At 39.7% G+C, this 21,292-nt stretch overlaps 1 protein-coding gene across 1 annotated transcript in view; it reads right to left on the bottom strand.

Annotated features, from left to right (window-relative positions):
• Positions 1-21,292, bottom strand: part of nr1i2 (nuclear receptor subfamily 1, group I, member 2) — a 66,348-nt gene that overhangs the window by 30,430 nt on the left and 14,626 nt on the right. The window contains exons 2-3 of the mRNA XM_088914617.1: positions 8,422-8,530; positions 966-1,173 (exon numbers count right to left, since the gene is read on the bottom strand). Coding sequence (XP_088770743.1) covers positions 966-1,168 — 203 coding nt within the window. The 5' untranslated portion in view covers positions 1,169-1,173; positions 8,422-8,530. The remainder of the gene's footprint in view (positions 1-965; positions 1,174-8,421; positions 8,531-21,292) is intronic.

Here is a 21,292-nt window from a genome sequence, read left to right as displayed (position 1 = left end):
GGCAGATCGACTGATGACTTTTGAAACCAAACTCAAGTATTACATGGAGGTTTTACTCAAGAGTGTGTGTGAAGTTTTAGACATTTTCTGAAAGCAGGACTTGCAATCTGAAGACACAGGGCAAACTTTGTGCTATTTATCAGATTCTGGTGAGACGTTTCACATGGCACAATTTGTTGACTGTTTCAAAAAGAAAGAAAATGAAAAATTGCTTCTCCAGCTGAATTGTGGGGGAACTTTAAGAAGGCCAAACTGCGCCTAATGTGCTGTGCAGTTGGGTTGCTGGTGAATGGCTACTGTGAGTCTCCTAGGTGAGCACTTTGGAATCCTTTGTGATGAAAAGTGCTATGTAAATGTAAGGAGGTGTTATTATTAGCAATCATTAAAATTGTACAATTGTGTTTACATAAAAGACACAGGAGAAAAGGCTGCCTGCCGTTTGTGTATAATTTGCCTGTCCATTTAAAGCATCTTTGCACACATTGATTTGACAAGCTTTTCTTATCGGTGACTGGCTTTGAGCATCATGCTCAGAATTGATAATACAGTGGACAGTGGAAGGTTGCCGGATCGAATCCCGTGGCCGGCAGAGGAATCCTACTCTGTTGGGCCCCTGAGCAAGGCACTTAACCCCAACTGCTCCAGGGGCGCTGTATAAATGGCTGACCCTGCGCTCTGACCCCAAGCTTCTCTCCCTGTCTGTGTGTCTCATGGAGAGCAAGCTGGGGTATGCAAAAAGACAAATTCTTAATACAAGAAATTGTATATGGCCAATAAAGTGATTATCTTATCTATTTTGTGCCTGCTGCTGAGAGACATACGCACACTCTCTTTGTGCAAGTGCTGCTTATTTTAATGTGACAGGGCTTTGGAACTTTCACCACAGGAAAGCAAATAAGGTTCCTACTGAAGAGAAACACCTGGAGTATCACTGGGGTATCAGGAAGGAGGGGGGTTGCACTCACCGAAAGAAGCCCTTGCACCCTTCGCAGGTCATGGCATTGAAGTGGTAGCCAGTGGCCTTGTCTCCACACACTCTGCACACTTTGGGCTCTCCGCTGTCGTCGTCATCTTCTTCCTCCTCCTCCTCTGCCAGGCTGCAGTCGCAGCTCTGTCCTGCATCTTCCTGCTCTCCCTTCTCTGGTGTGTCCTCACTGGTTTGACTCATGGTGCCTGTTAGGAAGAGACAAAGATACCCCAAAACACTCTTCAGACATTCACAAACAGGCTGATGGAAGCCAGTTTAACAACTGTACATTGGAGAAAAATGGCTTTTTTACAGTGTGTAAAGAGATATTGTGGCAGCCATCTCTCTTTTAAGTAGTTTAAGTAGGTAGCTGCGGCAGCATGCATAGGCTGCAAAGGGACAAGTAAAGGTTAATTCCATGCTGAAAAGAGAAGAAAAAAAGCACAACGTTTTGGTTGTGGAGCCTTCTTCGGGTGAACCCGAAATAACCTTTTGAAAGTTATGATTTCCTTATTTCTATTGTCTTCCTTCAAACTAAGCAGGTTAAAGTCAAATCTTTAAAATTTTCTCTTCTCTCCTCTGTGACGTACCTTTTTAGTCTTATGTTCCATTCAAACTGCAGGTTATGTTGCTTTATATTATACATCCTAATGAAGGCTTTTTCTGCTGAAATACTGTAGTAGAAAAGCTTATAATAAATTATGAGAGTATGCCTCCTGCTCATTTTCTTGTTTTTGATATATTAACAACAATGCTGTGGACAATGCCATCGGTTACACAAATGCAACAGCATCGTGCCCATTAAATCTCCTTTTTCACTACACGTGATTAAAAAAGCTCACAGTCATGAAGTGGCCATGCACACACACCATAATGAAAGAAGTCAGCTGCCTGCTTATCCTCTCAAATTCTGTTATTGACTCTAAATTAGTATGGCTGTCAGCAGGAGTAAAAGCTCCAAGTAACTATTCAAAAAAGACTATGGACTCTTCCCAGAAGTCACTGCACACTTCTCCAATAATACAGAATTGACATACTGTAGCAAACCTCGCAACACACACAAGCAAACATCAGCAGCTTTTAATCTGAGATTAATGTGGCCACAGATCTTGTTTGAAAAGAGACCTAAACAATAGCCAAAGTAAACAGTAACAGTTGGCAAGCAACAGTAAAGGTGCCACTTTTCCTTGCATTCCACTCTTAAGAAGCAAATTCTAGGAGTCAAAAAGCCAAATTCTTAACAGAGATAGTTGAAAATAGTATTTTAATAGTAAAAGTTCATATTTTAACAAACAAAATACAGATAGCTAGGAAGAACTTAAATGACTGATAACACACCTAATAATTTGTAGCTCTGCATTGTAACATTCTCAACAGCTACATGAGGGTCCTTCCATTTATTAGCGAACACTTGCAGAGGGGACATGAGGAGGGGCAGGGTTTTTACGTTGCCATGGTATCTCTAGAATCAAGGGCTATGACATCATGATTTTCTTTCACTGATGTTAAAAGCCCCATAACATGCAAATGTTACCAAGGACATGCTTTTGTATCACTATGCAAATACAAATCTGAATGATTCTAAACACTTGATAGTCACCATATTTAGCCCAGCTAAATTACAAAGAAATATTTGCCCTTCTAATGACTTTTAAGTTCTTTTGCTTAATTTTCTTGCATCTTCATCACTGTACATCATCACGTTGCTAGCAACAGATCCTAAAGAGAACACTGACCTGAGATTTGGGTTACCTTCACATCAAATTTAAAATCCTGCAGACTGATAGCAGTTTAACAATTTTTTTTACAGTATTTTTGAATTTGTGCTTTGAATTTGAATTATTCAAAATCACATCCTTAGGGTCATCAGACAAGGTGTTTATCCACGTTTGTGTAATATTAAGTGGGCCTTGGAGATGGGATTTGCCTCTTGATGGGACACTAGTCCATTATATACAGCTGGGTGGAGTGGAGAAATTTGCACAGCTTGAGCTCTCATTTGTAAGAAATCTTGCTGAGTGACATTTGTAAGGAGTCACTGCTGAGCTGGAAGAGGAGCTGGCACAGTAAAAGTTGGATTTATCCTGAAAGTTTGGATTAAGCATAATAAATAATATGTTTTTTTATTGAGTAACACAGCAGTCTTTCTATTGTAAGGAGTCAATCTGCAGACATGAGACTTTAGTGAGAAAACGTTATACAAATCAAGGTCACCGATTGCTTATGGAATAGAGCAGGAGTACCTAATTCTGGTCCTGGAGACTCAGACACCTACTGTCTTTTTTTCCAGCCAAGATCTCAGTTGGACACTTGAACCCTTAACTTGACTCAAACCCTTAATTGAAAAGAATTAGTTTGAACTATTAGATTGTTCAGCTCTTACACATATCATAGATTACCTTAATAACATTCCAACAGATATAAATTCCCAAATTTCGAGTAAAAAACAATGTGCAGATGTTCCAATCAACCTCTCCTGGGATCGTGACCTTGAGTGCTCCAGGGAACATTAGAGGTATGTTTTAGGAGCTTTCTATTCCTGGTATGGTTACCTTTGGCAATTAATCAAAGGTGCGGGGACAGGCAAAGAACAATCTAAACTAGGTTCCTGTGATGGTTCCTTTAAAAGCTCTGAGAACCATACTGGGATCATAGACACCAGGCCTTGGTGATGGGTTTGCCAGTGTGCACCTGATGGTTAACCTACCCACCTAACCCCACCAAAAAATGAAGACATGGTAAACCTAAAATGGATATATGGAGCTATTGTGTGCGCTCCCCACACACAAGAGGAAGAATGGGGTAGCGATGCAATGCCAGCTGGGTGACGGGCACGAGCAGGAAGGATCTGTATAGACTTGACCATTGCCATGGAAACTGGGTAATGGGACGTAAAACATCACTTCACTGATGGGGAAGGAGCTGGGGCTGGTGAGGGAGGTTAAAAGTACCCAACGGATATAGTTGGTCATATCTCTACACACAGCATTGGACCTAGAACCGGACTCCATTGTGGGGTGCCTCTTCATGAGGGTAGTCTTGAGTTCCCACAAGAGAGGATCCGGTCAAGTGTGGGGATATTCACAGGTCCTTGGCTAGATGCTGTACAGCTGCAGTTCTTCCCAATGGACAAGAGGGACACCTCAATTCAACTACGAGTTGCAGGGAAGAAAACTCAGAATGTTGATTACGCTTATGCGGCCAAAATCTGTTCAGGCCTACTTAAAGATGGTTGATGCAGTGCCAGATAGGTTGCCACCTACAGACTCTGTACTCCTGCTGGTAAACGTTAGTGCTCACATGGTTATTGTTGGAGAGCCCTGGGGGTGTGATTGGAGGGAATGGCCTCCCTGATCTAAACCCTAGTCGTGAGTTGTCATTGGACTTCTGTGCCAGTCATGCATGGTCCATAACGAACACCATGTTCACAAAGTTGCTCACAAGTGTACTTGGTACTAGAGCACATTGGAGCACATGCAGCAGTAACAGTAACAGCATTTACAGCAGCTCTATCACAATGGGAGTACTTAGCAGCATGTCAAGACAAATACAAGAATATCATCCACATGTGGTTCTTCTTTGGTACTATGCACAATACAGTGTAGTGCAATTTCTAAATGAAAATGTTCCCTAATTTTAGTCAACAAGAAGAAATGTGCACAGAGCAAGACTGTAGGATGGGGGATCATCATTATCAACACAATAATGATTGTACACCTTTATTGGGATATTGTCTTTTTCACAATATTTTTGTGGTGTGAATCAATTATAATTATAATAATAATAATTGCTTATACTTATATAGTGCTTTTCTGGACACTCCACTCAAAGAGCTTTACAGGTAATGGGGACTCCCCTCCACCACCACCAATGTGCAGCATCCACCTGGATGATGCAACAGCAGCCATAGTGTGCTAGAACGCTCACCACACATCAGCTATCAGTGGGGAGGAGAGCAGAGTGATGAAGCCAATTCATAGATGGGGATTATTAGGAGGCCATGATTGGAAAGGGCCAATGGGAAATTAGTACAGGTGAGCCCCCCCAGTTGCTGAAAGTCTTAAGCAAGGTAAAAATGTCTATTTTTTAGGCCATAGTTTTATTTTTAACTGTATATTGATACTGGAAATTGATTTCTTGTTAAAGAAATCAGCCTCATTTGAGCGTGTGGGGACTTTAATGAGGATGGTTGTGTAGCCCAGAGAGCCTATTATATTAGGAAATGCTGCAAGACATGTTTAGATCATGGCTCATACAGTAACTACAGGGAACAGAAGCTACATTTACAGTAGATAAAATTAAATATGAGTATAACGTATTCCGAGTTATTTTTAGGAAATCCAGTCGATGCCATTCTCTTTGATAACTTCATTCAAAAGCTGAAATTCAGTATGTTCTCTCCTGTAGTTCTTGTTGGTAGTGGCTTCAGAACAGAAAGTCCTCATGGGTCATACCCTAAAGTAAACAAGCAAATTGGACAAATCAATGCCAACTACAAACTCATCTAATTGCAGTGAAAAGCATCTACTCATCTTAACGTGCACTATTAGCGTACTTATGACATCATCTGCCATATCAATAATTCTATGAGTGACTGTGTCATTCGAAAGGGGCAGCAGGTCGAGCTGTTTAGCAGCTTTTTCCCCACACATACTGTACTACGTGTCAGCTCTTTGGCCAACGGTAAACAAAGTTCTTCACAAATAGTGTGGGGCTTACCTGCTTTAGCAATCTGCAAGCTTGCATTTTTCCCCATTTGCATTTCAAGAGTCCATCTCAGAAGTTAAAAGAAGTTTGTATTTCATGCAAATGGGAGTGAAACACAGAGACTCTGTGTATTTGTCTCAAATTAACCTAGAACAGTCCTTAAATATTTGTCTGTTATCTATCACGCTTTCCTGTGCTCACAAGTTCCAAAACCATGCACATTCACCTACCTCCCTATTTGCTGGAGGTAACTTTTTTAAATACAATTGTCCACTTACGTTCATAGCACGTATTCCTATACAATGGTACTCTATAGAATAGTTCAGGTGGGTAGCTGTGTCAGCATGCATGTTCAGGTGTGAAGAAGGCTCCACAGCCAAAATGTTGTGTTTTCTTTCTTCTCTATTCAGCATGGAATAAACCTACAATATTACTTGTTCCAATGGTACAGAATTACATAGTAGCTCTTGTGTCCACTCAAGTATTAGCTTGCGCTGTATTGTGGTACGTAGGCCGCATTTTTGACAAGCTCATTTTATTAAAATAGAAAATATGAAAACCCATCCCGATTTTTCAGTGCACACAACAAATTTCCAGGGTCATCTGGCGTACCACCTGGTAGCGCTCCGCGTACCACAGTTTGAGAACCACAGGTTTAGAGGCTCTCTCTTTACAGTTTTCCAGAGTCAACATTTTCAGTTCATACACCCATGCTTTTCAATTTGCATGTCTACAGTTTTTTATGATTTCACATCCTCACTTTTTAATTTGCTCTTCCATACTTTTTAGAATGCATGTCTATCTGTTTTGGTTTGTAAGACATCTTTTTCATTTGCATATCCATTTTTTTTGTTTGAGACATTCTATTTTTTTTTAGTTTGTGCCCCGTCTTTTTTAATTGTGGCAAACATGTTTTAATTCCTTATCTTTTGCACTTCTTGGCCACCATTGGGTCAGCCTCCGTCCTGCTGCACAGGGCCAGGAGAAGTCAAATTAAAGTTTGACTTTAATCGTTGAGTCATTGCAGCCAATGACATTGAAACTTTAACAATGAGCTCTCCACTTGCAAAACAATGTCTTTTGATGTCTTTTACAATATGATTCGGGTCTGTAGCTCAAGGACACTGTTTTTCACTATATTCTTGTGACCACACCATTTAAAAATTGAATATTGTAATGATGACTGTGCAAAAGTCATACTAAGAGACTGCTACTGCAAAGGCAGATGCATCTGGCTTGTGAGGGCTAGATAGCCATTCTACAAACAAGCATCTAAAATTGGAGATAAAGTTCTTGTTATTCCTTCATTTTCTTTTACTCTTTCTCACTCCTGTTTTGATTTAATTTAGCAAACAACAGTAGATTTGACATTAGTGTAAATACTGGCAATAGTTAGACAAGGTATGCGAATCATAACACATGGACTGATGCCACTAGTAGTGTGTGCCAAACAAACCAGAGCATCTGAGCTTGGCCTGCTGCCAGGACAGAATAGCATAATATTGTTACAGGCTACGGTAGGTGACAATGGAAGTGTGTCTATTATGGCCTCTATGGCCTCCTAATAATCCCCATCTATGAACTGGCTTCATCACTCTGTTCTCCTCCCCACTGATAGCTGGTGTGTGGTGAGTGTACTGGTGCACTATGGCTGCCGTCGCATCATCCAGGTGGGGCTGCACACTGGTGGTGGTGGAGGGGAGTCCCCATTACCTGTAAAGCCTTTGAGTGGAGTGTCCAAAAAAAGCGCTATATAAGTGAAAGCAGTTATTTATTATTATTAATCTAGAGACAATGGGTAACTAGTGCTAACATTTTCACTTTCTAGAACTTCAAACAAAGGACTTTTACTTAGTTGTGCTGGGTGTGAGACATACTGATCAAAACAGTCTTCTGATTTACCTTAGTTAATTAAATTCTGGGTAAATGATTAAGAGTGTCAAAAGTTTAGGATAAAAGACAGAGAGACATAGAAGATCAATGGAGAACTGAGAGAAGAGAGGAGACAGGAGGACAGATCATAAAGCGTATGCCAGGTGAGAGGTCCTTGTCGAGATCATCCTTAGAAGATTGGAGCTAAGTGTTTGAATCTTGCTAAGAGAGCTTAGCAAGGTCAGCCAGCTATTCTGTCATTTAAGGAACTCATTTACTAAGTGAAAAAAGTCCTCATTCAAAACGGCATCTCCTGGTTGGTGAGTGCATTTTTAGAATAGGGAGATAGGATCCCATTTATTTTGTGGCATCTGGGTCTGCAGAGAGAGATTTAACCACAGGTTGTACTCTAGTTTAGAACACATGATCATATTCTGGCCTTTGTAGGTATTATGAGTTTGAATACTTGGTAACACTGGAGTTTTTCTGGTGGGTTGGGATGTTTGGCCTCTTGAACGCCTTGTTTGTAAATTTGTAAGTAGAGTAACTTGCATGTCGTAAGTCTATGCCGTGCACGGTAGCATAGTGTGTACATTGTCATTGTTAATAAATATTTGTTCATTGAAGTGTGCCTGAATTATTACACTTTTCACCAAAGCCATGCCAGAGAACAAATAATTCATATGCCTCTAACTATGCCAATCGCTTGGGTATATTCTTGTCAGAACTCTTTTGTTTGGGGTTAGGATTATTTATTTGACTTATTGACTATTCCACTCAGTTATTTCTTGTAATTCACCTTTTTCATAACCTCCCATTTGTAACAATATGATGTGTATCATGTTAACGTCTGCATCAGCTTAACAATTTCCTACCTGTTTTTGTAGTGTTGAAAAATCACTGGATGATGTTATGCTACCACATCTCAGAGAAACCTCCAGTTTCACAGCACATTTATTTTGGACACCTCTGCCTAGGGGAGATCTGAAAATAAGCACAAACACAAATTTTAAATTTATCTTCCCTGCACGTCTCAACATATAGTGGTCCTTTATTCATGTTTAATTCTGTGCGTCTTAGCATTCCATCCACCAACACAAGACTGTTTTCAGCTATGAAAAACTGAAACAGCCACAGGGAAGTGAATGAGCTGATTTAAGCAACCATTTCCAGCCATATGTGTGGGGGATTTTAAGGACATGCCTGTCAAACTACTGTAAACTTCCCTGCCCTCATGGCCACAGAGCAGCAATGCATAGCAGTGCCACAGCATCTCACTTCACAGTACATACTGTAACATATGCTGACTGTGTAAATGATTAAAACCATTTGATATCTTACATTGGAGGGTATATGCAGCACTATACCCTGTAAATTGCTGACCTTTATAGCTCATTACAGATTCTGTGATTTATTGCATTGGATTGTATTTTTTAATGAATTACAGGTTAAAGGTTAAAATGTTATAGTGTTTTATAAAGTATATGAACTTGATAAAAGTAGAATGAACACACACAGAACTTTTCCAAAATAACTACAGGAAGTGATCAAGTTAGAAAGTGGAATGTTATTTATTGTGTAGTTTATTTTTTTTTATTTATAGCTATCAATAAAAGTTACAGCACTGTATATACTGTACAGTAGATATAATATATTTATATTAATAAATGAATTCCATAGTGGTTTTCGCTGTGCTTAGCAAGTTCTGGAGAAGTTAATTACCATATGCACTAGATATTTCTACTCATTCTAAAACCAATATTAGTACCACATAATTCAATAGTGCTTTAACATCAGGTTTGCAAGTACAAAACTGTCATCTTCTCTTAAGTCCATTTAAAATAACAAAACTACTTTGGTTTTGTGGAAAGAAAAGGCTTCATTAAGGTAAATGGAAAAAAAAACAACCGGAAATTTTGGTCTTTTAAACATTGCTTGTTATTGCTTGGAAGACAGCTTGTGATAAATCTTTGCTATCTGCAACTTTCTAGCTACTGTAGACCTGGAAAGTCAGCCTTCTAAGGCGGAGGTGTTGAGCTTTCAATCAGTTTTGTTTTCAGTTTAAGATACCAAGTCTAGAAAATGAGAAGTGAGAAGTGAGAAGAGACCACATGGTTCCAGACCATAAATCACTTTCCGCAGCCTGCTCCAGGAACATGCAGGTTTGTGATAATGAGCATGCAGGGCGGTGGCTCTGTGGCTAATGATCTGCGCCTGTGGCTGGAAGTTTGCCAGTTCGTATCCCATGGCTGGCAAGAGGAATCCAACTCTGTTGGGCCCCTGAGCAAGGCCCCTAACCCCAACTGCTCCAGGGGTGCTGTATAAATGGCTGACCCTGCGCTCTGACCCCAAGCTTCTCTCCCTGCCTGTGTCTCATGGAGAGCAGGCTGGGATATGTGAAAAGACAAATTCCTAATATAAGAAATTGTATATGGCCAATAAAGTGATCTCTCTGTTAATGAATGGATAAATAAGTTACACATCACTGAGTGCAATTCTGGACAACTAATTTTGTTTTAGTTTTGCCACAGGGGTTGCAGGAGTATTCGAAAGAAACAATACTTTGTTCATAACGTGTCACTGCTCTCAAAGTAGGTATGTGCATTACATTTTCTTGTATGCAAGCCATCACGTAACTGACAATGTTTCAGATTAATTGAGATTTCTGTGACTTGTGGTACTGTATTTTACCTTCACTCCTGTGCTTTATTCCTCTTAGAAAAGTTTGCTTTTTCTGAGTGCTAGAAAAGGGAGAATCAAATAAGCTATGTTGTTGTAACCAATACCCTGGTTTCACTTAAGAAACAGCTGGATGAGATCCACCAGTCAGGATAGGAGGTAATTCTTTACACAAAGGGTGGTGGGAGTGTGAAACAAGCTACCCAGTCACACTGTTGAAGCACACACACTGGCTTCTATCAAGGAATGGTTGGATGATGGCATTAGAGCAGGTAGCTACTAACTTTTAAACGGATGGGGCCATCTAAGTATAAATACAAGTTAAAAAAAACCTTTTAAGTGCTTATTCCTTTGTGTGTGCCAGGAAATGTGGTGTTGTACAGTACTTATCTATGATCACTCCTGGGGAATATGCTTATGCCACCCATTCCATTGCCTAGGCATGTTTTGAGGATGATAGGATTGATGCAGATTCCTTGCTGTCAGTAACATGTCAGGCTCCAGATGCTGTTTTTTTAAGTGTGTGCAGGCTACAATCAGACTGTCAATGAAGTCGTTTTGAAATGCACCATAATGGCAAAATTACTTGTGAAATAGGTGCGATTGATTATAGCTAAGGATTTGGAAATTAGGTTCAGAAAAAATCTTTGCAAAATGTTCAGGAAACAAAATACCTCAATTCTTATTTTTAGGAATTTAAAATGATTTTATAAATTCAAAAAACTGTTTAATGATGTTTTATATCTGTGACATGCGTAATAATGTGTGGTTTTATAAATAAAATTAATCAAATTGTTTGAATTCAAATGCACAGGCTAAAGTATATAGTACATTCCATGCAATTTCTTAACTACAATTTCTAGGCAACATTTTGCAAAATGCCTGAAATGTTTAAGCATTTCACAAAATAAACCAATTTCACAAATACACATAAGGTTTTCTAAAGCATTTGCTTTCAGTATTTAAAGAAATTGATGCACTTTTCTTTCACAATGAACAGATTCGTACTATAATATATACTAAAATTATACAAGATCTGGACAAAAAATAAAACTGGAAGATTGATTCCCTAAGCGTATTCTCAACATTTTAAATATGTATGCATTCCTAATATATTAAAGATTGAATGGCAAAGCAGAGAACCCATGTGACTACAACACACCATTATGTGCTTATTGGACAATCCTGCTACAGTACGTGCATCAGACACACAGTGTCTTTTCTACAGCCATGCCTATCACATGCATCTTATTGATGCCAGAGCAGTCTAAAGAGGTCAGCTGGCAAAATACAAACAGATGGAACACAGTGGCTGTCGATGCAACATAAGCTGAGCTTAGACATAAACCACTTTTTTACTTTATCTGCTTTGCACTGTATTGAAAGCAAGCATTGGTAAGACTTTGGAGAAATAAAGACATCACCAAACACTCGTTGCTAAGGTAACGACAGGGAAAAGGAGTTTTACAAGGTATTAAGCAAAAACGTAAGAGAAACCCACTCCCTGTACCCCCAATGACACTTAATAAAGCAGTCTTCAAGCTGAAAAAAACTGTCCTGGTTACAGTATTGTCATTGCCTAGCAACATAAGACATTTCAGGTATTACAAGCCTCTTATATTTAAGAGAATAGTCCAACAACTATGTAATCGAACTTATAGTCACTTCCAAGTGGAAGCCTCGGATCCTCGGATTATGTTCTATTTTGCTGAACATAATAATGTATTGATTTGAATATATTACTTTAACTTCAAAATCTCAAAGTGTAGAAGTCCCCTCCAATCTTATGGTGTTGCTGTCTAACCTGAGATGATATTTTTACTCTTGTAATTGAAGACTAGAAACTCCGCTTAAATCCTCAAGAGCCTCAGCTGCTACAGTATGTTGTTTCTGGGTACTGGAAACTCTTTACTGTAAATTTCTCGAGGCAAAAGGCTCCAGTTGGATCTCATCAGAGGATTGCTGTTTCCTGTTCAGCGGGCAAACAAAAGAGGGCAATTGTTTCTCATGCAGAAATAACATACTCTTTTTAGTACAGGGTTTACAAGCCTGTGGTATTTTTATACTACTTACAGTATTTTTCTTTTAAGAATTAATTTCTTTACCTCCGTTTATTCTAATCTTGAATACATCCCAATACATCTACATCCCCTCCCCTAAATTGAAGGTCAATGTCCCTCTGGAATGGATATACCCTTTTATATTTTGAATTATCTTGGAAAGTATACACAGTGCAGGCCACATGAAACATATAGATAAGAGAATCTGTATTGATTCCGTGTTGATTTTAATTATATTCCCCTGTTTTGTATTCAGTTGTAAAAGATGCAGTTTTGAAAGTGATACAATTTGTCTGCACCCTTTGCTTGACCTTTTTTCTTCAGTTTAATACAATGCTAACTCAGAATATTATACAATTTTATTTTATTTAGAACATACTTTAATGTACCACGATATTAAAATGCCAAATTATTGTAAATTCCCTAAATTATATTTGAAAATTCAAACATTCTTCATATTATATAATAAGTAAAAGAGATTTTTTAATCTTTAGTCTGGCATTCTGCTTTAATTCCTTTTTACTGTCAGGTTGCCATGGGAATACAGCCATCACTTTTGGGTGCCTCCACATTGATCAATACACCTGTTATAGCCTGTTGGGCAAAAGTTTTGCACTCTTCCATCTCATACACACTGTCCTTTGAAAGTGGTGCTGTTGCGTGACTCTATCATGGGGGCAACGAAGACACAAGGACATTCTCCAGTTTCTTAACGTTCACTCCGGACTCTCAGGCTCAGACTCTCACACCCTTGACATCTCCCTTGGATCAACTCATATCTCCCATTGTTTCTTATGACCTCCTCTCAGGTCAACTCACATCATCGTCTCTCTCTCTCACTATTGTCACATTCCTGAGTCTACGTATGTTCTCTTGGAGCCTCCTGCTCCCTCTTTAGTCTCTTTAGCTCCTTGCATTCTCTCCCAAAGCTACATAGTCCCTTTCTCTTGGAGCCTCCTGCTCTTGATGTCACACACCTGAGTCCACCTCTCTCTCTGTTGTGGACTCCTTCTCCCTTCAGCTTCTTGAAGGAGGGGATCACTGATGGAGTTTTCTTGCTCCCTGCTGGAACTTCTCACTCTGCTGCTGGCTCATCCACTGCCAGTCATATATTCACTCACACTCAAACCAGTAGCCAAATACCAGTCCAGTCTAGCAGTGATACCCATGTGCCTGTTTCCCAGGCAGCCCGGATCCTGTCAGCCTTTCTGTTTGTTTCCCAGGAAGTCCCGATCCTGTCAGCCCCTTTGCCCGTTTTGAGGTAGTCCTCCCCAGCCAACATACCCATCTGCATTCCAGCTCTCTCAGATCTTCACAACATCACACCAGAAAGCCCAAAGCCCTGCACTTGGATTTCAGCATGTCAGCCTGCACATGGCACTGCTCTGCAGGATACCGCAGATAATGAATTCTCTCCCATTGTTGTTGTAGCTCTTTCCCTGTGGGGCACAAAATCACAATAAGAGAATCTCACTATTCGCCAGTTTTCTCCAGAAATGTTGCTCTGACATTTCCCTTTTGAGGTATCGCAAACACAATGTAATATACCACAGTGAAAGATGCAGCCTACTGTCTTTCATACCTAAACCACAGCTGTCAGCCTTCTGATAACAACAGGCAGTTGTGCTCACTCAGGGCTGGATCTCTTACAGTCTGGAGCCTGCTTTCTCACAATGCAGCACTGCAGGCAGGGCAGGCACCACTGCTTCACAATTAGAAATAGTAAGACCTTCCACAGCTTCAGCCCAGCCACTCTTGCAGTTGTGCTTCAGTGTGTTAGATGGACACAAACACACCTACACACCGGTACCTCTTTTGCACCACTTGGCTAGCTCTGCTGCCTTGCATGTACCAGGATAATGAGTCACATTACCAACATATAAGATGGGAGGTACTGTCTCCCACCTTCTCTGGCTTGAGCCTAGCTCAGACTGACTCCTTAGATGTTTCTCTCACAGGGAAGTGCTCTGATGGCACTAATTGGAATGCCCACAGATGTTACTAATTAAATCCCACATAATCCACAGCTGTGGTCGCTTTACAGATGACCTCCCTGAACTTTTTCATTTCTCAGGGACTACATCTGCTGCTATAAACTCCAGTGCTACTCCAGTGCTCACCCTGCCTGACACATCCTGACACATCCGGAGGAACAGATCCTGAAAGTCACAGAAAACATATCTTTAAAAATGATGGATCTGACATCTGAGGTTAAACAGCTTAATAAACAACAGGAACATTTTAAAGATTTCAATTCAATCCCCACGTGAATCACATGGGTCAAGAAAGATGAATATAGCTGCTCTGAACTTTTATGACTGCTGTCCTGACTCTTCACAATATGACCCTGTTGCAGATCTCCAGAACATGCATAGTACCCTTGGAATAGACCCATATTGCCTGTATTGCCTGAACATCACAGTAGACCCAAATAACGCTCCATCCAACCTCTCTCACCGTGTTATAGAACTGAATATGGTCCCCTCGACTATGACATACCACACATTAGGAGCAACAGAGGACTATTTCACCGGACCACTAGTGAACACAGCAGTACTCCTGCCCAAGTCACTACAGATTGCACAGCCCTCACCAGTGGCACAAAGAATACTGACCAACATTCAGGTCCAGTGACCTTCCATCTTCTTGGCATTGTGGCAACAGCCTCAGGCAAGAACTCCAGAAAGGTGTTTGGTTCCAGTGTGACACTTATCAGGGAAACCAAGGCCTCACCTGACCTTGGACCTGACCTGTACTGTATATCTCTATAAACAACAGCTTTGCAACTACAGTACGTACATTTCTTGTTGTGCTGGAAGACATGGCGGTTAATGCATTTGTTGATACTGGCTCTGATATTTCACTCATAACTGAGAACATGTGTATGTCCATTCCATTCTTGAACTCCTGACCTGTTATTCACAGCTACATACTGGGAACCCTGCCCTTTATCACTATCAATTGGATGTCCTAATGCCCCAGTACAATGACGGGGACACTATACTGTAAAAAAGGCACCATCCTTTGGACGACACATAAAACTGAGGTCCTGACTCTCTGTAGTCATTAAAAATCCCAGGGCGTTTCTTGAAAAGAGGTGTAACCCTGGTGTTCTGGCCAAATTTCCCATTGGCCCTTACCAATCATGGCCTTCTAATAATCCCCCTCTATGAATTGGCTTCATTACTCTGCTCTCCTCTCCACTGATAGCTGATGTGTGGTGAGCATTCTAGTGCACTATGGCTGCCGTCGCATCATCCAGGTGGGACTGCACATTGGTGGTGGTGGAAGGGAGTCCCCATTACCTGTAAAGCGCTTTGAGTGGCGTGTCCAGAAAAGCGCTATATAAGTGTAAGCAATTATTATTATTAATTATTGTGAAACAATGTGCTCAAAAATTCACAACCCAATAACTGTAATATTTGGGGAAAACCTCCCTCTACTAGAAACTGCGCTATGTGCTTCAATTGAAACTTCCAGAACTACAGTTGAACTTGGTAGAGTGCTCCAATGAGTCACAGTGTACATTGCTGACATTATCCTCCTGTGCTGTACAAATATATTTATATATGTAATATATTAAATAGGGTATTGTTATAGGTCATTGTGAACACTATTTTTTACAGGTTCACATTTACATAAAAAGGATCTATATTTTATTTGTACAGCTCAAGGCAGAACTTTATTTTAGATTTTGATTATAAAAAATATATTACACACATACTGTACTGGCTTTAAAACCATATAGCAACATAATGTATTTAAGAGCAAATAAACACAAACAGTACAGTAAAAAACAAAACAGACTTTGATTCTCCTGCACAGCTGTAGTGGAGCTGAAAAAAAAGTAGTTAAAACAAGCAAGTCAAAATGTTTCTGAAATAGCCACAAGAAATGTCCAAGATATAAAAATATCTAAATATATATAAATAAATACATTAATGATGTTCAGACTTATTTTTAATTTCAGCTACCAAAATTTCCGTGATACATGATTCCATATTAATATTCCATATTAAGTGGATTTAAAGAAGTAGAATAACAGATTAAACGAAGCTAATGTTTTCACTACCATCCAATGCACCACAAAGTGCCAGCTATAGATCTTCTTCGGCCAATGAATATTTTCTGGAAAGTATAACACGGTATGGTGAAGTTGTTTTGGTGCGGTAATGAATTTTGATGTGGCTGCATCTGTATATAGCTGGTAGTTAGTTATAGCAGGTAGTAAAGCTATTGGTACAAAGAGGTTTGAGTAAGGAGGTGTATCAGCAAACGCTGGCTGTAAAGGAACAGGTAAAGTTCATGCCATGCTGAAAGGTAAAGAAAAGAAACAATGTTTCAGCTGTGGAGCCTTCTTCAAGTTATTTGTATGTTCTGTTTAATTTAATTACAGCATTTTTACTTCACATCTGTAGTACAGTATGTTCTTGTAGTGTTAAGTCAGTTTTGTGTTTGTTCCTGTCCCTGTAGGACTAGAGAAGAATCCAGCATAACATTGACCAGCCTTCTTAGCAACTTTGTCGTGGTTGTATGAATGTATGCCCCATCTTACAAAACACTCATTCACTGTTATATGTGGATCTCATCGCTTCTCTAAAATTAGATTTGCCTCTTGGCATGCCCAGCCTTAGTGTAACATTGTGTTAAGCTAGCTTCACTTTTACTGATTATTAGTGTTTTTTTGCTACAGATACACTATGTGCAGTAACTACCTTATCAAATTCTGACCAAATTAGGGAAATTCTGACCATATTGCACCTGGACTGTCTGCATTAATGGATAAGGTGTCCTGAACTGTTTTGTAGCTTCAGAAAAGGGGCTGTATTGTTTTCTGTCACCAGTACTCTCAAAGATACTGTTGATGAGGCTAGAGTTTATAGTCTTGAATGTTTACCTTCTTAGAGGAAGACATTCAGTTTGTTATGGGATCTAATATTTGAGGAATCCAGTCTGCTGCTGGGATACATTTTTACTGGTACTGTAGCTGGGCTTTGTATTGATTTTGGGATTGAAAATTATAGACCCATAAGCTCCAGTCTCGATGATGGGTCCAGAAGAGTCTTCAATACTATGTGCATTGGAGTGGTCACAGGCCTGAAGAACGGTCCTGGGCTCCCGCCAAGGAACTACAAGTTCCGACATCAAGTTCCTTCCTAATTCTTGGTATGATCTTATGGCTTTTGAATTCCTTTTCTGTCTAACTTCGGCTCTGTGTTTCTTCTCTGACCTTCCTTCTCACTTTGACACTGCCTTGGATTTCATCTCAGACTGTCTCTCATGTTTTTGAACCTCACCTGTTATATGACCTTTCTTTGTTCCCCAGACTTGTGCTGCAATTCCTCCCACTTGGCTCAACTCCAGTCTGAATTACTACATTCCTCTCTTCAGGTGAATTCTTAGTTTCAATTTTGTTTTCTGCCTGCATGCCTTCAGGATCCTTTACCTGTCTCATGATCACATCACCCGTTTGGTTAGTGTTGCGACACTACATGCACCTTGTAATATTGACTAATATCAGTAAATAAGATTATTTAATTTTTTTGGGTTTAATTGTTTTAACTTTAACTGAGGTTATATATATAAATGTATAGTACATTTTTTACTTTATTTGAAAACACTGCAGAATTCAACCACACCACACACTGAGTGTGTTTTAAAAAAAAAATCACATAGCTTAAGTGCTCACATCTTCCCTTCCTGTCAGTCATTCTGCTAAAGGGCATTTACAGCAAATCTTACAAGCACATCTTGCCAAGGTTATTTAAAACAGATTATAAGGTAAAAACGTTAACCTATAACTGTTAAAAATGCATTTAGATAATAGCATTGTCACTCATAGCTGCTGAGAAGATTGGAAGTAATGAAATGGGGTTCAGTTTTGACAACAGTCTTCAGAGCTATTGTATTGGGTATTGGCAGATGACAAGTTCTACATTTCCACACAGTATATTTTCCTGTTCCTTTTTGACACATATCACTCTTTGACATTTCATTGTACTTGAAAACTTGAGCTTCTTTGTGAGACACTTCAGAACCCTTTACTCCAAGTGACTCAATATGACTGACTGACTGCCAATTGGGACGGCGCAGTGGCGCAGTGGTTCAATTTAGCATCTGGCTGCTATCTGTGAGGAGTCTGTATGTTCTTCACTGGTTTGTGTGGGTTTTCTCCCATGGTGCACTAACATACTGATAGGTTAATTGGTTTTTGGGAAGATTGTACCCGGTGTGAGTGTGTGTGAGTCTGTGATTGTTTCCGTGTGTGCCCTGCAATGGACTGGCTTCCCATCCAGTACGTATCCTGCCTTGAGCCTGTCACTTGCTGGGAAAGGCTCTGGATCCTCCACATGTATTGGATAAACCTGTTAGAAAATGGAGTGATGGATGACAATCAAAGCAATGATCTTTATTTTATAAGTCATGAGAGGCACTACTGTATATCTTAGTATTTTACTATCAGAATACATATACATAAATTATAATTACAAATGACAATATAAAAGTGAGTTTGAGGACAGGATTGTAAAGTGCTGATGGATTTGCAGGATTTAATATGGGAGGGGAAATTATTCAACAGTCTTGGAGCCATAGAAAGCCTGGTCTCCCAGTGTTGTGAACCTTGTACTGGGAACTGAAACAAGGCCAGAGTACAAAGAATACGAATGATGTGTAGATGTGTAGGGAGAAAATACTTTACTCATTTAGTCGGTACTTCACTCATGTAGTCAGAAACCAAATGTTTCAAGCAATTAAAGGTGAAAAGCTGCATTTTGAATTCTATATTGGATGCAGTTTATCAGGTAAAACAGAGACCAGTCCGATTTCTAAATATTAATAAAAATTCCTTACACTTATATGGACTTTCTCTAACACTCCACTCAAAGCGTTTTACAGGTAATGGGGACTCCCCTCCACCACCACCAATGTGCAGCATCCACCTGGATGATGCAACGGCAGACATAGTGCACCAGAACACTCACCACACATCAGCTATCAGTGGGGAGGAGAGCAGAGTGATGAAGCCAATTCATAGATGGCGATTATAAGGTCACAATGGAGAAAGGCCAATGGGAAATTTGGCCAGAACGAATGAGGAACATCCCTACTCCCAAAAGACTGCTACATCCCTACTCTTTTCGAGAAACACCCTGTGATTTTCAATGACCACCGAGAGTCAGGACCTCAGTTTTACATCTCATCCAAAGGACAGCGCCTGTTTACAGTATAGCATCCCCGTCACTATACTGGGGCATTAGGACCACTAACACCTCTTCCAGTAGCAACCTTAGTTTTTCCCAGGAGGTCTCCCATCTAGGTACTGACCAGGCTCACACATGCTGAGCTTCAGTGGGTTGTTAGTTGTGAGCTGCAGGGTGATATGGCTGCTGGCATATTAAACTCACAAACAGTGGACAACTGTGAAGTTTAAACTGACTCCAACTGATTAGGCACCATGCTAAAATCTGAACAGAAAGTGTTCCTGAGTATGTCAAGCTACAATCTTTTTCTAATAATTTAAAATTCCTTGCCTTCTTGCTGAATTTGTACAGTCTCAACCATTGCCATCTTCCTGGGCATTCCCTAAGTTACTAAACTGGAATGTTTCTTCTCAGATAGACTGAAAAGCATGTCAGTCCTTACCTGACATGGCTCAAACTTACAATCAGATCAGGAAAGCTTAACTGCAGTGTTTAAAACACAAATATGCAGCCAGCAGTTTCAAACATGGTTTATTTCTGCAGAAAATGGAAAAAAAAATTAACTTTGCGTAGTAAGACCAACTTTTAGTAAGACCAGATCTTACTAATCTTACTGATCTTACTTCAGTTTCAGTCTAAAAATAAAATCTGAAAGTCGTCATACGTACAGTACAGTATCTTTTATTCAGCCACACAGGACATGTTCTGAAGAGGAACATATTTTTGTTATTTTATATTCTTTTATTATATTCTTATTATATCCATAATATACTTTATACAGTGCTTAAAGTCTGGACTCCTAGAGCCCGGATCCTACAGTCCGTCGATTTCTGCTGACTTTTGTTCCAACAGGCATCTTCATCACCAGCGATAACTGGTGCCTGTAACTGATGTGCTAGCTGGTTTAACTCTTTATTTGTTATAGTCTTTGTTGATGATAGGCTAATTAAGGTGAATTATTTCCAGCAACCTCAGCACCCAGCACTAGTGTCTCCTTTACTTGCCGATTAAAACTTTTCTCCCTTATTTCTGGCTTTGAGGTTCTTTCAAGGTGATCAGTTGATGATGAGCTGAATGAGAATGACTCTGTATCAGACACCCCAACAGTCAGTCAGTGTTTTTCTGTCCGATTAAATCCACTTGGTTAAATGTTAGCTCACACTGAACAGTCACTAAGGTTCAAATAAATTACAAAGCTCGTTCACCTTTTCAAGAGCTGAAAGCAAAAGTAACACAGGCCTCAAATGGAAAATTGAAATAAATTAGGACTGGTGACTAAGAGCACAGTTGGAACACGAGTGAATTTTTAGTCCACTTTCTGTTTGACCTCAGAATTAACTCTGGCCCAGTCAGCCTTTATCGATCATTTATTTAAACTGAGAGTTCAGTTCAGTTAAGAATAAAACGTCATTTGGAATTATGCTCCTCCCAAAAGGCTGCTACCTGTACATCATAACAGGAAAGAAAAGAACCCTAAGAGATAACCGGCACAGCAGGGTTTAGATTTAATCATTCAAAATGCCCACTGATACAAAGGAGGCTGTTCCAGCTGTGGCAGTGGCAAACTGAAATAAACTGCACCCAAAGTGTAAATTTTGATTTGTAGGATGGTACAAAGAAACACAACCAATCTTAATAAATAAAACATGAAGAAAGGAAAGTGTACTTCCAAATAACTATTTGTATATTTACTTAGTGTAAAATTTGTCTTGTATACAGAAAATCTAGATTTAACTGTAGTTTGTTAATCTGTAAAATGCCTAAAAGTGAGAATGCCTAGATTTATGCTGAATAACCAGTGATTA

This window comes from Atractosteus spatula, chromosome 4 (genome assembly GCF_055471065.1).
Source record: "Atractosteus spatula isolate fAtrSpa1 chromosome 4, fAtrSpa1.hap1, whole genome shotgun sequence".
Classification (NCBI taxonomy): Eukaryota; Metazoa; Chordata; class Actinopteri; order Semionotiformes; family Lepisosteidae; genus Atractosteus; species Atractosteus spatula.
The sequence above is the reverse complement of the archived record's forward strand: the minus strand, read 5'-3'. Positions and strand labels throughout refer to the sequence as shown.